The sequence below is a fragment of the Chiloscyllium punctatum genome, chromosome 2, assembly GCF_047496795.1.
Source record: "Chiloscyllium punctatum isolate Juve2018m chromosome 2, sChiPun1.3, whole genome shotgun sequence".
In the NCBI taxonomy this organism is placed as follows: Eukaryota; Metazoa; Chordata; class Chondrichthyes; order Orectolobiformes; family Hemiscylliidae; genus Chiloscyllium; species Chiloscyllium punctatum.
In genome coordinates this window covers 46,634,632-46,649,850 of record NC_092740.1, presented here as the reverse complement: position 1 = coordinate 46,649,850, position 15,219 = coordinate 46,634,632, and the positions used below count along the sequence as shown (strand labels likewise).

The 15,219-nt window shown below is 38.1% G+C and overlaps 1 protein-coding gene across 1 annotated transcript in view; it reads left to right on the top strand.

The window, feature by feature from the left end:
- The first annotated feature begins 297 nt into the window (after positions 1–297).
- The window catches only part of map1b (microtubule-associated protein 1B), a 131,273-nt gene continuing 116,351 nt past the window's right edge, over positions 298–15,219 (top strand). Inside the window, exons 1-2 of the mRNA XM_072581981.1 lie at positions 298–520; positions 8,465–8,566. Of these exons, the coding sequence (XP_072438082.1) occupies positions 349–520; positions 8,465–8,566 (274 nt within the window). The 5' untranslated portion in view covers positions 298–348. The remainder of the gene's footprint in view (positions 521–8,464; positions 8,567–15,219) is intronic.

Sequence of the window (15,219 nt, the reverse complement as noted above, 5' to 3'; positions counted from 1 at the left end):
AATATTTGGCAACAAGGGGCGTTAATCCTGGATATATCCTGACCCTGAGTATGAGAGGGAGAAGGCTAGGAGAGGACAGAGCTGTTGAGAAATCAAAACAATAAAACTTGGCGGAATCTTGTCTGCACTGTAATCCAACGATTGCTGCAAACTGGAGGACGTTCAGCCTCTGCTTGCCGTGGGTCTGATTCGCTGCCGATGACATCAGTAGGCGATGTGAAGTAGGCAGTTTCGTTGTCTCTCCTCCCCTGGAGCCGGCTAACGTCTGCTCTATAAAAGCGGACAAGCCTCGCCTCTCAGGCTCACTCACTCCCTGTCTAGTGCCGAGTACGGCCAGAGAGGCTGAGGATGGCGACCATAGAGGAGGACCCAGAAGCTTCGTGTAGCAAACTAAGCCCATCACCATCAAACACAAGCCTGACTCACCGTTTCCTCGACAATAAGTTCTATTTGCTAGTAGTTATTGGGGAAATTGTTACCGAAGATCATCTGAGATGTGCCATTTCAGATATAGAGCGAGGTAAGGGACTTGCCTGCAGCATTAAGTAATACAATAACGCGGAGCATTAGGGATAAACGCAGAGGACAATGTTCAGTTTCTGAATACTGAACTTAAATGTAACGTTGTAACTTTTCTTTAAAAAAATAAAATCACATTTTAATGATTTGGAAGCCAGTTGCTCCTGCTTTTGGAAATCCAGCTGTGATGTATCAGCGATTTAGTGATAACCTTGAAGAAATCAATACGATTCAGATCGAGGGAATGGGAGCACCGATTCATTTAAGGAGTGCAGTTTCTTTGAATCTGTAGTTTATATTGTGGATTAAAACCATATAATTAATACGGCTGAACGAGAACCCATCCCTCCCGGTCTACCTAACATTAAATCATCTGTTGGCGCATGTTGCGGATCGAAGTTACCATGAAAGGCAATTCCGGAAATCTGACTTTTTTTGAACGTTAAGCGCATTTATTTGAAGTGGACAAAATTCACTCTGCACAATATTTGACAGATAATATTAAAGTGTTGTTTCAAACGCGGAGGTCGAATTAATGGGATCATGCACTCAAATCGACTTCCACTCGCTCTTTACCATTTCGTTCCATGCAGATCTTTGCCAAATCAACTAAACCAACAAAAAAAAAGTACGTCTAAAAATGGTATTAAATCTGTGCAGTTCACCAGCATGTGTAACAATGCACGCAGGCGTCCTGTGCAACGAACTGTAGCCGCCCTTTTATTGTTTGTGCGTTGCTGCAGGGAAACTTAGTGCAGGATCTTAACATAGCTTTCATTTCAAAATATATCCTATTTGATGTTTCGCATTGACAAGGCCATAGTTTTTCTTCTGGGCAGGACATTTGAAGCGTTGCATGGGTTTAGCGAGTCTAAAGGCGTTGTCCTTTCCCCCCCCCCCCCACTCTGTGTAAAAGCGATTTGAGTCTCACTTGTCACTGTCTGAAGCTGACAGCAGCAGAATCCTGCTTTGATCGCAGGTTGCTGTACCTAACAGAGGGAAGCGCAAAAAAAAGGCATGTTTATTTTTTTGAGGATGGGTTAAGTTTTGAATATAAAAAGGGACAATAAAGAGAAAACCGAGTGACAGTGAGAAACGTGCCTGGCAATGCCCTGAGCTGCTGCCGCTGCTGCTTCCCATTCATTGAGCCGGTACCGGCTCGTGGGCGTGGTGCAGTCTCCGCACTGCGGTCTGTCCGGAAGCTGCTGGGGAACACTCAGACAAAGGGAGGGACGCTGGCTCAGGAGCCTGCTGGGAATTGTAGTCCTGCAACTTCCAGGGGGTGTCCCTCCCCAGTACCCCCAGACCCCCAGCCCACCCATATGTTCTAGAAACTCCCAACACCTTTAAAAACACGAATGCAAAGCGCGTTTGCGTGCATGACATTAATTGTTAGTAGACCTAAAGGTATAGGGTGTGTAAGTGGAGAGAGCGTATGATTTTATTCTGTTTTAAAGATGTGTGGAGATACATTTTCTTGATGTTTTAAAGACTTTATTACAGATGTGTTAGATTATTCTGGAAAACTGGAGTGTTGCCAAGCGTTATTTGGTGTTCATAATAGATACAATCATGGATATTTCATATCGAGACCCCATCTCTGCATTGGGGATTAATTAGTGTGACGGGCATAATAATATGTAATATGCAAATAGAGTAGAAAGATTTGGATATCAATTGAAAATACAACAGTAATTACAGCCAAAAACGTCTCTATTAGAACCAGAACTGAATCAGTATGAATGAAAGCACATTTTACAGATTACTGAAGCTTTGTGCTTGTATGAATTAATAGAAGAATAAAAAGAATATTGTGAAAGAATACATCCATCATCACTTCCATCATTAATTAAATGTAGGTGGCTCATTTACATCTTGAATAAATGTATTAATAATTATTATTATAGCCGTGTTTTCAGCAGCCCCACCTGTCCCTTCTGTTAGCTTCCCTATTTATATTTCCTTAGGCTTGTGGACTCCATGTCTCATTGTTCATTCAGATGGGTGGGGCAACTAGAACAAGCGATTTCTCCATAGTCACTGGTTGCTATTCTGTTCTCAATCAACAGGGACCTACATGCTTTTTGAATGTTGGGTTAATTTTGAATTTATTTTCCCCTTTGTCACTAATTGAGAGTGGAAGGCTCCAGTTTTGCATCTGAATAAGGGAGGCATACACTTCACAGTATTATTCATAAGTATATGGTTGTGTTTATGAATAAAATGAGTGACAGTTAGACATGATGCCCAACAATCTTCAGACAGCTGGTGAAGCTGGTGAATGCGTTATTATACAAGGAGAAAGTCGTAAAGGCTGCTGCTTTTTAAACTATATATTTTTTAACCATGAAAAATGACCTTTTATTTGATTTAATTGCTTTCCTGTTACAGTGGGAAACAAATGACTTGCACATTTTAGATATTTGCCCAATTTCCTGTTATTTTCATAATGTATTATAACAAATTTTTAATCAGCTCAGGAGATACCATTACAGTGTACAGAATGCATTGTATGCATTCTTGCTTATCCTCCATTTTCAGAATCTGAGCTCACTGACTTTCCAAACCTGCAGTCAGAATTTATATTGATGATGGGCAAAAGCACATACATTGCAATTTCCTAAATAAATGTTATACTGCAACAAAATATCTGTTGAGAAAATTGTGTTCCACAATATGAGTTAGATTTCTACTAATGTGCAATATTTTATAGAAGTAGATATTAAAGTTTTATTGTGCATCCTTTTGACATCTAGAAGCATCCTTGTTTTCAGATTGGTGTGGTAAGATAGGGGTTTCATTTCTTATGGCAGTTAGAGAAATTTAATTCATTAGAAAAACAAACAAAAAGATGGTGCCTATGACCACAATGATGCCAGTTGTTGTGAAAACTCCATTAGTTCACTGATATCATTCTTATGGAAGGAGAATTGCCATCCTTGTCCAATCTGGCCAATATGTGACTCCAGCTCCACACTAACATGGCTGACTCTTACCTGCTTCTGAAGTGGCCTAGCAATCCACAGAATTCTGTAAAACTGAAGGGTGAACAATAAATGCTCGGCTTTTAATTACGAGTAATTTTGTTTGAAGGTGAGGTTTCCCATTAAATTCATGTTTAATGTGAACAATACATTCTCCAGATATATAAATAACTTCTGTTACATCATCTGGGTATTTATCTGTCACTGAAACAGATGAGTTTAAATATACAATAGTGAAATGCAGCAGTGATGGTAAGTGGTGAGAGTCATTTGTACCTGTTAGGTAGGGAGAGATGCATGCTGAGAATAAAGCATGTGCTTTGGGGAAGTGTTGTGAAGGACCCACTATTATAGACAGTCAAACATGTCGCAGCACTAATCTAACAGATACTAGCCTTGGTCCCAAGGAATTGCCTTTGAAATGACCCACCCTTTTCACTGCAGCATTTAATCTAGGAATTGGATTCATGCCTGGACATTAAACTAATTAGTCACGCAGTCTTGCTGTCGCTTTTAAAGAAAGAAGTGCATCTATGTGTATATCACTGGCAAGTTTAACTGTAAATAGATGCAACAGTAGACTATCTTATGGTTTGGATTTTATCGGCTTGATTGGAATTCAGTAACTAAATACTTGACCCTAGGAGTCAGTTTAAAATTTTGATTAGCAGAAAACAAACCATGATTGTTGAATACATGGAGCATTATTGTATGCAATATTCTCTTTGTATTGTTGCCAAGTAGGACCATGGTCCATATAGCCTCAAATCACACTAGGAAAACCAAATGGACAGATTGAGGATTTAATTGAATATTTATCAGGAAATTTAACAAAATTTGAATGAAATTCAACTGTAGCTATGTCCAAAGCATCTCTTTCATTTAAAGATATGGGCTTTGCTGGTGGGTCCAACACTTACTTGTCTCTCCCTAATTATCCTTGAGAAGATGATGAGTTGACATCCAGAATAGCTGCAGATTGTGTGTACAATCACAGTGCCATTAGGGAAGGAGTTGCACAATTTTGAAGCATCAACACTGAAAGAATGACAAAAGGATGGTGAGTGGCATGGATGGGATCTTGGAGGTGGTGATGGAGCCTTGTCAGTTTAGATGTTAATAATTTTGCGTTGGAAAGGTCAAAGGAGCCTTGTAGCTAGTACACACTACTGCTGCTATGCACCAGTGGTGGAGAGAAAAGTTTGAGAATTTTGTGCCAGTCCATCCGGTTACATTGTCCTGGATGGTATCAAGTTTCTTGTGTTGTTGGAGCTGCACTCATCCAGACAAATAAGAAGCATTCCATCACACTCCTGACTTGTGCCTTGCAGATTGTAGACAGGATTTGGGAAGTCAGGAGGTGAGTTAATTGGCCAGGTGAAGATTCCTAGCTTCTGAACTGCTCTTGTGGCCATGGTACTTGTGGCTAGTCCAGTTCAGTTCCTTGTCAATAGTAGCTTCCAGGATATTGATAGCAGAGGTCCAGTGATGGCAATACAATTGAATGTCAAGGGTGATGGTTATATTTTTCTCTGCTTGGAGGTGGCCATTGCCTAGCACTGGTGTGGTTTGAATATTGCTTGCCACTTTATCAACTGAGCCTGGATATTGTTGAGGTCTTACTGCATTAGGGCATGCACTGTTTCAGTATCTGAGGAGTGACAAGTGTGCAATCATCAGCAAATATACCCACTTCTGACCTTATGATGGAGGGAAAGTCATTGATGAAGCAGCTGAAGAGGTTTGGGCCTAGGGCATTACCCTGAGGAACTCTTGCAGGGGCGTCCTGGAACTGAGATGACTGACCTTGAACAACCACAATCATCTTCCTATGTACTAGGTGTGATATTAATCAATGGATATTTTCCTCTGATTCCCACTGATTGTAAACTTTGTGAGGGCTCCTTGAAAATGCATTTAGCTAAATGTGTCAAGGACAGTAACCCCACTTCCCTTCTTGAGTTCAGCTCTTTGTCTGTATTTGAACCAAATGTGGTAATGAGGTCATGAGCTGAATGACACTGGTGCAATCCAAGCTGGGCATTGGTGAGCAAGTGCTGCTGGAAAGCACTGTTGATGACACCTTCCATTACTTCACTAATGATTGAGAGCAGATTAATAGGGCAGTAATTGCTAGCTTGGATCTGTGCTGTCTTTTGTGAACGGGACATATGTGGGCAAATCTCCATATTGTTAGGTAGATGCCAGCATTGTTGCTGGAACAGCTTAGCTAAAGGTACAACTAGTTCGGGAGCATATGTTCTGTACTATTGCCATAGCCTTTGCAGTATCCAATATCAAATGGACTGAATCAAAGGTTGCAAATGCTTCAGCCTTATCCTTTCATCTTTGAGCTCCCGCATCATTGAGGATAAGGACATTTGTGGAGTCTTTTCTTTCAATTGCAGTGTTGATTTAGTTTGTCTTAGCAGTTATCAGTGCCTTATTTGATAGCAGGTGGCCTGGCCTGTTTAATTCCTTTTTTAAAAGAATTTTTAGCAGTTTGTTATGACATAGTGACTTGCTAGACCATTTCAGAGCACAGTTAAGAGTCAACCACATTTCTGTGGGTCTGGAGTCACATGTAGGCCAGACCCAGGTGGCGGTTTTCTTCCCTTGAAGGACATTAATGAACCCAATCGTTTTGTGCTGATCAACCGTGGATTATGGGTGACCATTTTAGTTTTAATTCCAGGTTTTTGATTATTATTCATCATCTATGTGGTGGGATCCAAACCCAGGCTCCAGAGCATTGCCTCAGTGTCTGGTCTACTCCCCAGTGACAATACCACTACAATACCGTCATCTTCCCATGAAGGAACTTCAGCTATTTCAATGCATGTGAGAGATATAATAGGAATTGTACAGCATTATAGAATAAAGGCCACTTTATTACTCATTATAGAATTGTTTTCTATGGTTGTGAGGGATGATGGCCGGTGACAGAATTGATGAATGCTCCTTGAAGGCATCTTTGCGCTGCCAGTCAAGGACATTGATATCCATCTGTTCCAGTTCCTTTATGGTAAAAACTAAAGGAATCACTATTCTGCCCTCCCAATTCCTTAGGTACAGGGGCAGACTGTATATTAATATTGATCAAGGATATTCATAATAAATGAACAGGAAATGTAACACTTGGAATCAAAATAAATCAGTCTTGAAATGTACACTTGATCATGTTAGTGGTGCCTTCATGTGAATGTCCCAATAGCCTTGGAGGGTTACGTAAGTTTATGAATGAGTTTTCCAGTGACCAACACACAAGACCACACAGAGATTTCACATCTTAGGACATTTGCTGTGAATAAACAATCTGAAATCAACATCAACTCAATGTTAGTATATGACTAATTGACTTAACAGAAAAGGTATTCTCTAACTTCTTAAAACAGCTAAAGTTTCACGACATTTTATATATTACATCACACTGAGTAGAAACACAGCTTTCTATTTCAGGCAAAATTTAAAGCAAAATATTATTTAAAGTTAAGCTCCTCCAGAATATCCTCTTTCTGAATTACGGTGAATTGTTCTGTATCTTTTTAAACAAAATCACTTTCACTTATTTTTCTGAACATACTCAAATGGATTTCCAGCAGCAACATTTTATTCTTTAACTCTCCACAAGCTTCCATTGAATAGTTGGCCCATTTCTCCCATGTACTCTGCTTGGAAGTTAAGCCAAAATCAATTCTTTTCCATGCTTAGCACAGCAGTACCTGTTGTACCTTTCTCAAATGTCTCAGGGTGATATTGAAAGTCTGTATGCAGCAAGAACATTGCCTGTGAAACAACTCCACAGAGGCTGTATCCCGTCACCAAGTCACCCTTTATTTACACATGGAGAGTCCTTGACACTGATCCAGCTCCCTCAGAACTAGGTCTTAGTGAACAAAACCTCTAACACTCCTGTTTATATCTTTCAGCCAGAGCTCCCTGATTGGGGCAGGGGGGTTAATCTAATCCAATCAGGGAACTAATAGTCTGAGGTCTATTTGGTTGACCTCATTACACTCACTACAGCCTGTTCTCCTCTTTCCAGGTGTTAATGCTTGCATTTTACTTTCATTAAATTTTGACACGGTTCCTTGTCTCCATGGCAACCAAGTCATATAAGCTTATCTCTGGGCAGATTTACTATGAGGACACGTGGCTTGTCTCTATGCTGCTTTATTTTACCTTGAATTAAAGAAGACTGATGAAGACATAACTGTCTGATAAAATCTAGTGGTCATGATCATGAACCTATGTGAAGTTATATTTCATCAAAACTGAGACATATTGTTGAAATGGACATTTTCCTCACTTTAATGTTAAGCATGAAGTGCTTTTTTACCCTTTTTAATTGTGATGTCCTATGCAGGCACCGTTTTAATTTAATATATATATGAATGGGACTAGCTCACCAATGTCTTAGCCAAGTCCATATTTTCAGTATATAAGTTAGTGTCATCAGATTTGTTAGCCTTTAAGGACATTAGAACCAAGGCCAAATCTGTGTGGACCTCATGGCTACACATTAGCACTAGTCAGTGTGGGTAATTGGTCATTGGTCAGCTGTAGAAGCACTTCAGTGGCACTTTGAATGCCCTGCCTGCGAGTAGCTACCTTTACCAGCTACTGAAAATTTAGTTTGGAATTTTCTGACATATAGTTCAGTCCTAGACAATGTTAATTAAATAAAAACAAAATGAGTTACTTTTGAGCTGTTTCAATGTACTCTATAATGACATCGGAATCTTTTCATGGTGTTTGGGCATTCAAGGTAAATTCTTAGTCTCTATAGAAAAAGGTATTTCTATGTTCACATGCACCAAGCTTTAAGTCTGCATCCAGAGGGTTAACATTTAATTATCACCATTTCAAATGCAACCTGAAATAGAGATTGTGCAAGGTTTCTTTACTATGGATCCTAGTACCTGCTAGAAATAATCCCATGTTGCTGCTTTTCTTTCCAGGTATCCGCTCTTGGGACACAGACTTGATAGCCTGCAACCTAGATCAGGAACTCAAACTCTTTGTATCACGCCATTCAGCTAGATTTTCAGCAGATGTTAGAGGTAAGGTTTTTTTTCACAAATGCACTCCAAATTATAAGTAGCAGCTGATTGTGAAACACTGGATGACAAAAATAATACAGTTTATCTTGGATTGCTCAGTATAACTATGGGATGAGACTGACAATCTCTGAAACTATTTTATGCAGTAACACAATCAAAATTATTGTCTTTTCAAAAATACACGAGTTTAAAAATATGAAAAATATTAACCATCTTTAAAAATACTAAAAGAAGATTCAGAGATATTAGAATGCATGATCTTGCAAGATAAAATAGCTATCCTCATCAAGGCTATGAATTATATAAATCTTTTGCAAGACTGTAATGCTATTCATTTTTCACCACTCCATCAGTGAGTTCCATGTAACAAGCATATTATTTGATCAACGCATTGGTTAATAATTTAGAAATTAGAAGTTTTTAATTATTTTGGAAAATCAAGTAGCACAGAATGCAGACTGCACATGGATTCAATTTTGTTTTAGATAATGTAAATGGAATTTTGTTGGGATTCCAATACTCATTCATTGTAACGGTGCCAGAATTACCAATTCCCATCATTTCCATGAAAGCCCTGCTGGATTTGCAGTAAAAGACCAGGGAAGCCTCAACGGAATTTCAGCATCAAAATGTCTGCAGTCTCAAGGCACTGTGTAACATTAATTGATTAGCGTGGTAAGGAGGGCTACTGTAAGCATGTTCAATTCTATTTGTGGTTCTAGCAGGTGCTGCTGCAGTTTGTGAAGCCAAACATTACATGAAAAATCAAATGAATAAAAGTGATTTTTCAAAACTGTTAATGACTTACAATATCTGTTTGGGATATGGAGTTGAAATATGATAAACAAGCCCCAGACTCTGGCACTTGCATCACTCACATGCAATTCCATAGTTGCTCACTTATCATTTGTTACAGTAATGTAATTTATGAAACATGCCTGCAGGAGAGAAGATATTGCAGTTTGATAGCATCCCTCACAGAGTATATTTGTTCTGTTGATGAATTAATGCATTTAAATATGTGCACTTGATTTAAATATTAATGACTTTTAAAGAGGGAAGATTATTATATTGCCAATTTCCCTTTGTATAGCCGAAGGCCTTTTAATAAAACAATTTCCTATATTTGAAAATAGTGACCAAATAAACTCTGTGCATCAGTTCCCTGAATGGTCTATGAGCTGCAGAAGGTGCTGGATATTGAATTAAATCCAACAGACCAGAGGTTCCAGGACCTGTGCTTGAATAGAACAGAACAAGGAAACAGTAGGCTTCTTCTAACACATTTCAAAATCCTTGCAATAGAGAGGGAAAATCAGCTAGAGTTCCCCTCAAGTGACTCTAGCTGGAAATTTCATAGTGCTGGCCATCTGGTGAAAAACCTGCCACTATTCATTACTTACCACTTACATTTATAAGGTGACTTTAAGGTAGAAAGCTTCCCCAAGGCATTTCACACTGTAAGAAAAACAAATAGCTTGCATAAGAAGAATGATCGTGTAAACAGGGTACTGGAGGATTCCTATTTCCTGTGGTGTAAGGAAATTGTACAGGGAAAAGAAAAAAAGTGAAAAACATATACTAATAAAAGGGAAAACACATACTGACTGATAGAGATGCCAGCATTGGGAAAGAATGTTGGAGTTGAGGTTATATATAGATCAAGATTTGCAGAAATTACCGAATGAATATTGACCATTCTCAATCAGGTCAATATAGAGAAAATTAAATTTTTTTCCTATATTTGTTAATTTTCCAAGAGCATGTTGTGGAAACCAGCCATTTCGATCGAATCAAGAATAGAAGAGTATCCACGGGGACAGGTTTCTAGACAGATTACCTCACTGAATAGAATCCAGATCACTACTTTTCAAGTATTTGAAAATATACTTCAAAGAGATTGGCCTTTGAATAGGAGATACATTAATCTTTGGACAAATGGCTGTCTAGAGTACTGACTCATTGGATGAGTTACAAAGGAACCAGTAACAAACTGCCAAGTTTTAAAAGGAAAAATAAGTGGAAAAGTAATGAAGCTTTTTCTTAGGTGCTCTTTTCTAATCCTGACAGAAATAATTTCCAGGATGACAGTAAACAGTATTGCTTTAGCAGCAGAATAAAGATGATTGTCTTGCTTTAAGACATTGATAAATTCAATCCATTATCTATGGCAAAATTCAGACACTGCACAGCTAATGTGCAATTAAGCTTGATGTGGAATTGAAATTTCATTTAGACCTTTTGAACTGTATTTTGATATTTAACTATGGTAAGTGTAAAATATTTACAAATTGTAACCCATTGTTTAAAAACAAAACCAATCATGGTCTGGGCTATGGACAAACTATAAAATTAATAAATGTTGAGATTCATTTATAGATCTGCTCCTGGTTTTGTCAGGCCACAAAACTCCTAAGACCAGCTTGGAATTTGTATTGTCTACTGCCAATCACCAAAGCCTGTTGTAGTGGCTTAACATTAAATACTTAAATATTTTCATGAAGAGGTGCCTGGTCTTCACTCAACATTTTTCTGCAGACATTGGAAATTTAGCAACATTTAGAAAATGACTTTGATGACACAGTGAGTTTGTTAGTCTACAATATTGCTGAATGGACTCCTTCTGTACTGTAACAGAAGGTACAATTTGGTCCATTCATTCTGTTGGCACCAATGTAAATTACTGTTTTGTCATGATACAGCTAACATTCTGCAATATTGTTGTAAATCAATTTATTGCTCAAGTTAAAAAAGTCTTTGGGAATCATTATAGATTCATTTAGCGTAATGATATTATGTTACACTAACAAGCCAAATGTGACTGTTTCTATATCAACTGAAGAAAGATATCAGCAAAAGCGATGATGCAGAACATGCTTGCTGGAAATGACATTTAATTGAATTTGTTATAATGGTCATGGATAGGCTTTTGGGGTTTGCTGTGGAGAGGGATATACTCAGAATGATCTGAGTTATTTTAGGACAATACAGCTTTTTGTCCAAAAATATATACTTTATTTATAAAAAAAAAATTTGGTACTCACATACCATAACAGTTAAAACTGACATAATTGTAAGTGCAATGCAGTTTAAGTTCTTGCCATGCAGCATTTGGCACTTTGAGATGCCTCAGTACAAACACAGCACAACCAATGTTTACAATATAATTTTCATGACAAAGATGCTAGCTGTGTGGTTTCACACAGTTTCTAGCTCCTCAGTATACCGTGGCAGATGGATAGTGACATTTCCCCATCAAGTCTTTGCAGTGGCAGTCCCTTTAATGTTTTGAATGCATTCTTCAGCGTGCAGCTGGAGACACAGGAAGATGCCAGTCTGCAAAACTGGGCTGTGGTAAACTGTTTGCACTGGAGGAACAACAATTTTTGGACAGGCCAAAGACTATCTCTCACTGAATTGATGGTCCTACCACAGCAGTTGATATTTGCATTGGTGTTTGTCCTTGGGCACACCCTACAGTGCTCAGACATCTATGTCATGGAGATACCCGGAATGAATCTCGTCAACAGCCTCTGAATCTCTTTCTATACCTTCTTTGCAGTATAGTACAGTATAGTTTTTGAAGGAAGGGCTTAAAACTGTGCATTGCAGTGTGGACAGAAGGGTAACATTCTCTTTGCAGTTGGTATTGCCACTCACACTTGAGCATTATTTTAGTTACATTTGGATGAATTTACAATCTTCTTTTTAAAAACTAGTCTGAGTTGGAATTTATATCTTAAGTGTGAAAAACATTTTATCTAAATTGAGTGAACAATGAATCAAGTTGATTGCATTAATAGTAAAATAGACTGATACTGAAGGCAGCAATGTTGAATGTGGCAGGAATATCAAGTTCAATTCTTTGTATTTAGAGACAAGGCTGTGCAAAGCATATATATCAGTGTTTAATGTAACTCCCAATAAAAATTTTTGAAAGTAAGTGATCAGAAGCAAATGTATCAGTACAGCATTGTCCACAATCGACATTGAACTGACAATCATTTCCTGGAGCTCGTCAATTTAAAATGTGCTTGTCAAGCAAAAGAAGGATTCCGAACATGTAGACACACATTAAATATTCTTGTCAGATTCTGTCATTACATTCATTGTCCTTGAGTTTCCATATTGGGCAGTTTCACAATCCAGGCTTCATATTTACCGATTACATAGTTGTAAATCTTTTGTCTTCTGGCTGGCTTTATTGGCTTTCCTGAGCATCTCCAGACACTGTTTACAATACTTTCTTCAGTCTGCTCTCTCTCTGTCTCTCTCTCTCTTTCTTTCTCTCTCTCGGTATTTATGTTTAAACTTGACAGGACATGCAAGACATTATTTCATGCTTCAAACTGGTAATTATGTTTTGAAGGAGTACTATCTGTCTAATATACATAATAGTAGCATATAAAACACACATGTCCCAGGAAGAGATCTTTAATTCTGTCAAGATATTATTCAAATTTTGGTATTAGTTGGTCTTATTACTTCTTCTATTTGTATATTCAGTCCAGTAATTATGGAGCCAGTTGTTTGTTACCAAAATAAATATAGGCTTAAACATTAGTAATTATTTCTCAGTAATGATGTTCCTATGTGCTAAATTTTCTTAATAATTAGAAGGGATAAAATTACAAATATAACTCAATTCAAGTGCCATTAGCATTGATTAGTGTTTATAGAGCAAAATCTTGATTAGGAAGTAAAAGAGGAAATGCTGTGGAAAATCTAGGTCTGGTCTGGCAGCATCTGTGGAGAGAAGCAGAGTTCAAGTCTGTTATGACATCTTCACAACAGAAAAAGTAAGTTTGAAGAAAAATATTATGTTTGTTGTTCAAATGCAACTGGAGTTTTCTTTTCAATAGTGAAAGAGGCAGTCATTCCCAAAGTGCTGTTTTCAGGATTCAGCACTGTTTCTAAACCCCTCATGCTGTTTGTTTACAGAGTACTGGTTCACCCATTAATTTTACCAGTCAGCAAATATGTGGCAAAAGGGATATAAAGTAGGAACAGTAAAATAATTTTGCTATAACAGTCTCTTGGGGTTGGGCAGAAAAATTCAACTTTAATAAAATTTCATTGTTTTCTTGCTACAGGATCAAATTGTTTTAAAAAACATATGCAATCTAAATAGCATTTCTTCAGTTAACTGGTTTGTATTTTAAGATTTGTCACTTGCAGGGGAAAAAAAATCCACAGTGCAATTTAAAGAAAGTGAGATGTACAGAATGTGGTGGCATTAACAGCTCAGTAATCTCAATGTGGGATGTGTTGTCCCTAACTGGCAGCAGTGATGAATTATTCCACCAGTTCTGCTGAAATCCTTTAAATGTATCCAGCAAGAATGCAGTGAGTGACTTAACATTCAGACGTTGAAGAAATGCAAAGGCCTTTAGATGGTACAAGTTTGAGTCGGACAAAGTTTTATATTAATGTAGTATTCTGACATTGAACCTATTAAATGATTACAATTAAAATGTAAATTATGTTCTTTGTGATTATCACTTGTGCAGTCTGTAATTTAAAGAATGATCCATATGATTTTATATGCAGCTTTTGAACTTCAACAAATTACATTCTAATTTTCTTAAATTTTTATTTGATCCTTTTTTCCACCAATTCATGTGGGTGTGAATGCCCTCCATAATTTTGTTCAATTGATTATTCTCCATGCATGAGTCTCAACATTCTGTGGGGTTTGTGGGCTAGTTTTCCCAGACAATGAGAAGTATGTTCAGGTGCACACAAGGTGTTAAAAGGGATGATGAGTCAGGAGCTAGGCAACATTCCATTCTTTTCCAGGTTTCACCCAGGCAAATTTTGAACCAAATGGGAACCACCTTATTGTGGGCTATGTCATTTAAATGTACAATATGTTGTATTTTAACCACAGGTTAAAATATTGCTCCAGTCAGGTGTGCGGAATCAGCAAATTTCCTGACTCTTCAAGTATGACTTAGTGGAGTTGTGGTTGGGGAAAGTGTCCCAAATGGTTGGATTGAAGTCTGCCTTGCTGCCCAAAGACGACATGTGTACAGGGTTACTGTATGCTGAGGTAGGCTGTTTAAGAGGCTTCCATCCTTGTTCAGTAAAACAGAAAAATGCCTCTAGCATTCATTGCTCACCCACACCTCTGCCTTATCCATCCTTCTCTTTGTCCTTACACTCTACAACATAACCAGTATTCATTATGGGCATACCTCAGTAGCCATGCTGAAACAAAACAAAATATAGTTCATGTATCCATTAAAGACTTCACTATAATTTAAAAAAATCACTCTTTAAAAACACAGGCAACGTATTTAAATCCCTTCAAATATTTGATTCCTTATAGTGGTTAGCACTGCTGCCTCACAGCGCCAGAGATCAGGGTTCAATTCCTGCCTCAGGCAACTCTCTGTGTGGAGTTTGCACGTTCTCCCCGTGTCTGCGTGGGTTTCCTGCGGGTGCTCCAGTTTCCTCCCACAGTCCAAAGATGTGCAGGTGAATTGGCCATGCTAAATTGCCCGTAGTGTTAGGTAAGGGATAGATGTAGGGTGGGTTGCGCTTCGGCGGGTGTGGTGTGGACTTGTTGGGCCGAAGGGCCTGTTTCCACACTGTAAGTAATCTAATCTAATCTAATCAAAAAAAAAATCTTATCAAGCAAGTCACCATAG